The sequence below is a fragment of the Clupea harengus genome, chromosome 14 (assembly GCF_900700415.2).
Source record: "Clupea harengus chromosome 14, Ch_v2.0.2, whole genome shotgun sequence".
Lineage (NCBI taxonomy): Eukaryota > Metazoa > Chordata > Actinopteri > Clupeiformes > Clupeidae > Clupea > Clupea harengus.
The window spans coordinates 11,215,243-11,222,742 of record NC_045165.1 but is presented as its reverse complement, the minus strand read 5'-3'; the positions used below and the strand labels follow the sequence as shown (position 1 = coordinate 11,222,742).

General features: G+C 47.9%; 1 protein-coding gene across 8 annotated transcripts in view; it reads right to left on the bottom strand.

Annotated features, from left to right (window-relative positions):
* eml1 (EMAP like 1) overlaps positions 1-7,500 on the bottom strand; it is a 67,232-nt gene that overhangs the window by 45,693 nt on the left and 14,039 nt on the right. The window contains exon 1 of one of the 8 annotated variants that reach the window (XM_031580329.2): positions 3,333-4,216. The exons of 6 other annotated variants lie outside the window; for them this stretch is intronic. In XM_031580329.2, coding sequence (XP_031436189.1) covers positions 3,333-3,399 — 67 coding nt within the window. In that variant the 5' untranslated portion in view covers positions 3,400-4,216. Of the gene's footprint in view, positions 1-3,332; positions 4,217-7,500 lie in introns of those variants that run through there. One more of the 8 variants, XM_031580332.2, reaches the window with a different exon arrangement.

The following is a 7,500-nucleotide window of genomic DNA, read 5'->3' as shown; positions in this document are numbered from 1 at the left end:
GATTGCTGACCCAGTCTCCTGCCATTAGTGCGGCTGGCTGGATCAGAGGCACATGAAGCGTTTAAGGACGAATGACTTCACTCGGCGCGCTGGGCCTGTCAGCTGGCTCGGCAGACCACTGGATGACCTCACCCAGGACCCTCCTACCCACCCACAGCACTACACACACACACACACACACACACACACACAGCACTACACACACACACACACACACACAGCACTACACACACACACACACACACACAGCACTACACACACAGCACTACACACACAGCCTTTTACACACACAGCACTACACACACAGCCTTTTACACACACAGCTCTACACACACAGCTCTTGCTGCCTCCTATTAGCGTCGGCGCTGGAAGACAATGGGCCACTCCTTCCAAGCATGAGGCCAAATTTTAAAGTGGAAAGATGAAGAGGTGGAGGGAGAGAGAGAAAAGAAAGGAAGGAAGGAAGGAGGAAAAGAAGAGAGACAGACAAATGGAAAAAGGGTCTGTCACACTACAGACAGGGAGAGTGATATAAAGATTACCAAATTAGATTAACTGAGAGTGGGAGAAAGCGAGATGGAGAGATGGAGAGAGAGAGTCAGGAGGAAGGAGAAAGAGTGAGATAGAAAGAAAAGCGAATGAGAGAGAGAGAGAATAAGACTGATGGGAGGAGAGAAAGAGGCACAGGAAAGAAGAAACAGAGAGAAACAGAGAGAGAGGGGGAGAGATTAGGGAGAGAGGGAGTGGTCCTGTCACAGTATGGACAGGCAGTGTGATGGGCGTAAAGCCCCTGAGATACAGTGGGAGAGAGACAGACACGACCAGTGGGAGAGAGAGACACAGTGGGAGAGAGACAGACACGACCAGTAAAATGAACATCTCCACGCGCTCCTCATTCTCTCCCTCATAAAAACCATAACAGTCTGGAGAAACGACAGACAGACAATATCGCCAGGCTTTCCCAGTCTACCCTCTCTATCTCTCTTCCCCCTCTCTCTCTCTCTGTTTCTCTCTCTATCTCTCTTTCTGTCTCTCTTGCCCTCTCAAATCCTCTCTCTCTGACACCTAAATCTCTTTCCCCCCATCTCCCTCTCTCTCTCTCCTCCACTTCCTTCTTTCTCTCTCTCTCTCTCTCCCTCACACACACACACACACACACACACACACACACACACACACACACACACACACACACACCTCATGGAACAGGCCTGTCAGGCAGCCAGCTGGAGGACTTGTTCAGGCTTTATGAGTTGGCCTGAGGAGTTCATCATGGCCCTCATCACACCAAGTGCTGGTTTAACGGTCGAGCCCCGTGCTTTTAGGGCTCACGTCTTAAACCATTACCAGCGTGTGACTAAATGGCAAATACTTTAATATGACTCACCACTGAGGAGTCAGAAATGAAGAATTAGAATTTAATAGAATAATTGAATACACAGTCAAGACAGAGGAGAACAAGTCTAGAGAGGGGACGATTTATAATGTCAAAGTAAATGTGTCCCTTAACAGGATTACAAGTGCACTGCATAGGTCATCCACGTCGGGGCCTGATCACAAAACCTGTTCCAAAAAGATGCGTTCGAACCGGTTATCTACCTGTTTGTCAGGTAAACCTGATGGCAAGACTGAAATGTCAGCGTCTGAACAGGCAAGACAGGACTGGTCTCTAAAAAAAAAAAACCTAAAAGGTCAGCAGCACCAAGACGACCCAAAAGAATGAGCAAATGAATGACAGTCCCTCTGTCAGTCCAGCTCACCGTGTTCTGCCCAGGGCCCCATCCACTGAAGGCAGAGCCCACAGTACACGCCCCACAGAGCAGAAGAGGAGGGGAGAGGAAAGAGAGACAGAGAGAAAGAGAGACAGAGAGAAAGAAAGAGAGAAAGAGACAGAGAGAGAGAGACAGAGAGAAAGAGACAGAGAGAGAGAGAGAAAGAGACAGAGAGAAAGAGACAGAGAGAGAGAGACAGAGAGAGAGAGAGACAGAGAGAAAGAGACAGAGAGAAAGAGACAGAGAGAGAGAGACAGAGAGAAAGAGACAGAGAGAAAGAGACAGAGAGAAAGAGAGAGGTGAGCGCGGCGCTGTGTTTTAGCGTTTGGCCCTGAGTGCGAGTGAGGGTCTGTGAGCGTGTGACGTGACGTGATGCGGACTCATTCCAGGTCCCCTTGATGCGGACGGCTAACGGGGTGTGACAGAAGGGTGATGACACTCATCTTTTAGTGAGGGAAGCCCTATCAGCCACCCTCCCCCCACACACTCTATTTCTCTCTTTCTCTTCCCCTCTTTTCTCTCTCTCTGTCTTTCTCTCTTTCTCTCTCTCTCTCTCACTGATTTGCAGTGCACACTGATCGCTATCTACATGTCAGGAAACAAGGCATAGAGACAAACAATATGATAAAACAACGCCCTTGGAGTGAACACGAGACAATCACACCAACACATACTAACATTCTCTCTCTCTCTCAACCTCTCTCTATCTCTCTTTCACGCTTTCTATCTCTCCCTCTCTCTCTCTCTCGTTCGCTGCTCATGCCTTGGGTTTGTTCCCACTAGATGACAATGTGGAGAGAGAGAGGGAGAGAGGGGGTTTTGTGCAATGCGCCTGTAATATTTGACCCAGATTTTTTGCTGCAATACTTCTTTGAATGTTCACAGCACATGAATCATGCAGGTTCATGACTGTCCTTTTGAAATGCCAAATTATAACCGACTCTCTTCTTCTTTAGGGGCATATTGTGTGGGCAATACAGGTCAGAGTCCTCTCGGTACAAGATAACACATATGTATGATTCTACGTATGAGGAAAATGCTGGCAGAATGACCTGGAATGATAAGGAGGAGTGTGTGTGTGTGTGTTCATCTGAAGGAAATCATTTGAAGTGAAACAGTGGCAAAGTAGGCTACAGGATAGAAAAGAACAATTCTACTAAGGCAACCTTGCTTCCTTCAAATAGATTACAGGAATATCTCTCTCTGTCTCTCTGTCTTCCTTCCCCTCTCTCTCTCTCTCTCTCTCTCTCTCTCTCTATCGCTCTCTCTATCCATGCAATAGAAAAGACTATTCAGAAACTTTGTCTCATCTCCAGACCTACAGGATCTTAAAAAGGTAGATCACAACAGCGGCACAACATCTTAACTCTCACTGACAGCGTCAACCACTACAACTTCTTTGATGTTCTGTGAGTGTAGATTCAAGCTGAGATGAGACTACAGTTTAAATTGTGTCTGACAACAACCTCAAAGAGAGGTGCGTGCACACACACACGCACACTCACACACACACACACACACACACACCGTGAACAGGGAAAGGGGATTAGGCGCTTTTACCGTTACAGAACTGCAGCAGCGAGGAGGTGTCATAGAGGCTGCTGTAGCTGGAAAAGCCGTCCTCCATTCTAGAGCTGTGCTCTCCTCCCCCACCTCCACCTCCTGCTGCTCCTGCTCCTGCTCCCGCTGCTGCCTCCTCTCTTCTGTGCTACTGCCTCCTCGCTCCCTCTCTCCGCCGGCTCCCCCGTTACTCTCTGTGGCTCTCCGCGGCGTCTCTCTCCCCATTCAACATCCACTTCTCCAGGGTCAGCCTGCCGGTGTCAGTTACCATGGCAACCCATTCACTCTGATTATGTCATGTGAACTCTCTCTCTCTCTCTCGCGCGCTCGTTTTCTCTCTACCTCTCTCGTCCCTTGAAAGGAGTGACACGCGAATAATTCTCCTCTCCAGGAGAAGAAAGAAAGTAAAGAATGGAGGAATCCGTGACCCCCAAAGTGAAAACTTAAGTTTGCTTTTCCTCTTCTCCTGTCTTCTTTTTCTCCCTCTTCTGTCCTCCTTCACTTTCTCTTCCCTGATCCTCCTGTTTGTGACCTCAACAGCAGCTTTGCGGAGTTAAACCTTGCACTGATCTCCGCAGGAAACAGCTTTAAACAGCTTCAGTCCACTGACAGGAGCTGCCAGTGACTCCCTCTGTGTGTGTGTGTGTGTGTGTGTGTGCGAGTGTGTGAGTAAGAGAACGTTCAGGTCTGTGTATGTGTATGTCTACAGAGATGTGTTCGAGCCTGCGCGTGTGAGTGTTTGTGTAATGCCTCGCACAGTCAAGGGACGGCAGACTCCCAGGCCCCGCCCCAGCCAGAGGATAGCAACCAATCAGAGCAAGAGGGGTGGGGCCTCTTTCAAAAACACAGTTCTGCCCTACAGCTGAGGGAGAGAGAGAGAGAGAAAAAGAAGAAAGAAGGGAGAATGGAGAAGCAAACCAGACAGCCTTGCTTCCAAGGAAAAAAATTACTGAAGAAAAACTGAGAAGAAAGAATGAGAGGCTGAAAGATGAAAATTAGAGAAACAAGGAAAGAAATAAAGAGTGACCGACAACGAATCTTCAGTCTCAATTATGGTAATATCAGTGTGTCAAACCACTGTATTTTCATGCTGCAACATAAGTGTGTCTAGTACACCATCATTGGGTGTAATCTTAACACAGAGACGAGGCAGGATCGGAGGTAAAAGCGAAGCTGACGGTCATATGGGACTTTTGACTGTGGACCAGCCCACCAGCCCACTAACGCAAACCAGACGTGAGATGAAATCATCGCACAGGTCCTTGCCATCAAACTCAACTGTATTGAGTGTTCAGTCCAGACTGGGGGTCAAAAACTTGGGAGAGTTGGGGGGGTAACTTTGGGACTTTTTCCTGCCCGCCCTGCCGGAGACCAAACAAGTGACGTCAATCCCTCCCAAGCTTTTAGTCCACAAAGCACAACAAGGCGTCTCTGGCAGCATTGGAACCAATCGTCTTCCTTCTCCAGCCTTATCTGTCTTAAAGCAGCTCGCTTTGAGAGCAGAGAATCATCAAAGAGGATAGACAGAGGGGGGGGGAATTGGATAGAGAGAGAGAGCGAGAGAGAGCGGGGGAGAGAAAGAGAAGGCAAAGAAAGGGGGAAGTCAGAGAGGGAGAGAAACAGAGAGGAGAAAGGGAGGGGAAAAAGGAATAAAAAGAGAGACTGCGTCTTGGATTTGACTGTGGGTCCTCTACAGCCAGGGCACAGGGGAAAACCTCTCTCAATTATTCATGCGTCTGGCTGGGGTGGGGGTGCATAAAGTTGGCTGTGGCCTATATTCACATCTCAGCTGCTGCTCTAACAAATGCCCCCACCCCACCCTACCACACACACACACATACCCCATCTCTCTTTGATGCAAGGAGGCGCATCAATGACCCGACCAAACATCGGATCACATCCCTCTATCCTCGCTTCAGACTCACAAATGTAGAGAGACCCTCTCCTGCTTCTTCCCCACATCACATGTCCAACTCACCAAGACAGGGGTTTAGGCCTGGAACCATTGGACGCCAAAACATGCAGGTTGATGAAGGCACAGCATCTACCCTTCCTTCCTTCCTCTCTCTCTCTCTCTCTCGCTCTGTCTGTTAGCTTGGTTTTCTCTCTCTTAGCTTCCCTCTCTCTCTCTCTCTCTCTCTCTGTCCGTCTCTCACTCGCTCCTTCTCTGCCTGAGGGTAAGTCCCTGTGCTCCCTGAGAAATTACACAACAGTTTGTCTCTTAAGCCTCATGTAATAGGGGTCAACAAGAGGAAACAGACTGACTTGATTCCCAGGTGGCGTCCACTCGGATAGAGTAAAAACAGAGTTTTTGCGAACACAGACGTTTTGTTGCGTTTTGGCCTTTCGTTCACATCATAACTGCATTTTCGGGCCCTGAAAACGCATATTTTTGAAAATGGTTTCAAAGCGGAGACTTTTGAAAACGCAACCCTTACGTCGATGCGTGAGCTTTTGAAAAACGATGACAACGCGGCCCGAGCTTTATCCACCTCTAGTTCTCTGTGAAGCTTCAGGCTGGAGCCGCGCCTTCCAGAGCCTCCACCACGCCCTCAGCGACAGTAAACAGAAATTCAATTTTGGATTGTCAGATGCATCATGGTTGTAAGCCAGTTTGTTCTACTTCTACGAGGAGGAAGTAGGCCCAATCTATTGGAAACATCAAAAACTTTTCTGAGTTTGTTTGATATAAATGAATGCTGAATGCTAGCAACCTTAAGCAAGGTTGGTTCACTTCACTGAGGAAATTCTGATCGCCCAAACCACATTTTACTGAAAAATAAATTATTTATAGGATTTATCTCATCTTGTAGTGTCATTGTGTTGATAATAATCTTGTTTAGTTGTGAGCTACAACTTGCAGCATAGGTTATGCAAGAAATGTGATTTTAAAATGACAACAGCATTTTCACACACTATGGACGCGGATGACCTCTCTAAATATAAAACACAGGTACAAAAGGTAGGTAGAAAACACAGTGTAAACAAATATATATTTATAAACTGCTATACTTCTAGATAAAATAACTGCTCTAACTGTGCAAATAAAATGTTGAATGTGCATCATGCAGAGGATAAGCCTCCTCTCCTGGCACAGAGGGGAGTCATTACATATTGCAGGAATGGCAGCGGGCAGAAATGACATCCTGTAGCGGGTCTTATTACAGCAGAGTTGAGGGAGCCTCCAATTGAAAACACCCTGCTGTCTGACCAGTAGGTCAACATCAGGCTTTATCCTTCTCCCTCAACATCAGGCTTTATCCTGAGCCGTTTGTGCAACATCCTTCCCTCAAAAACCACAATCTAAAATCCACAACCATCTTGGCCACATTTAAGAGGAGATGGTTGTTCCCAGTACTCAGTCTCCTGTCCACCACTGACACACCCCACGACGAGTCATCTGAAAATACCTGCAGATGACAGGACTTTCGAGTTGTATTGGAAGTCTGTACGGGGTGAATAGGAATGGTACAGTTCTGTTAAGAGTACAGCTCCCTCTGCGTCAAAGGCACTTGAGAAATCAAAGAACATGATCCTCACAGTGCTACCAGCTTTGTCCAGGTGAGAGTGGGCTCGCTGAAGCAGGTAGATGATGTTGTCCTCATCTCCAACCTTGGGGCGCTAGGCAAACTGCAGTGGGTCCAGAGAGGTGGTCACCTGAGGTCTGAGGTGAGTCAAAACCAGCCTCTCCAGGACTTTCATGATGTAGGATGTTAAGGCAACCGGTCCATAGTCATTGAGGGCAGATGGAGTAGACTTGTTTGGTACAAGTTCAAGACAGGATGTCTTCCACACCACTGGAGCCTTCTCCTGGCTCAGGCTAAGGTTGAAGAGGTGCGGTAGAATACCGCACAGCTGGTCCATGTAGGCCTTCAGGACCCTGGGGCTGATACCATCCGGATCTGCAACTTTAATCTGGCGCAGTCCCTCTCAAGCTGTCTTTTCACCTGGCTGCTGGAAACAAGACAGGCGGGTGACGGAGGTAGAGGGGGGAGGTGTTGAGGGTTGTGGGGAGGCACATGTGAGTCGTTATGGCGCGTTCCATTTTCCTCGGAAGTCAGAACTCAACGCTGGGAATGATGTCACACCCGAGTTGACCACGTTCCGGTAACAAGTTGGAAAACCAATACCAGTTGATAATAATGCATTACACTGTATTTTGTGCATA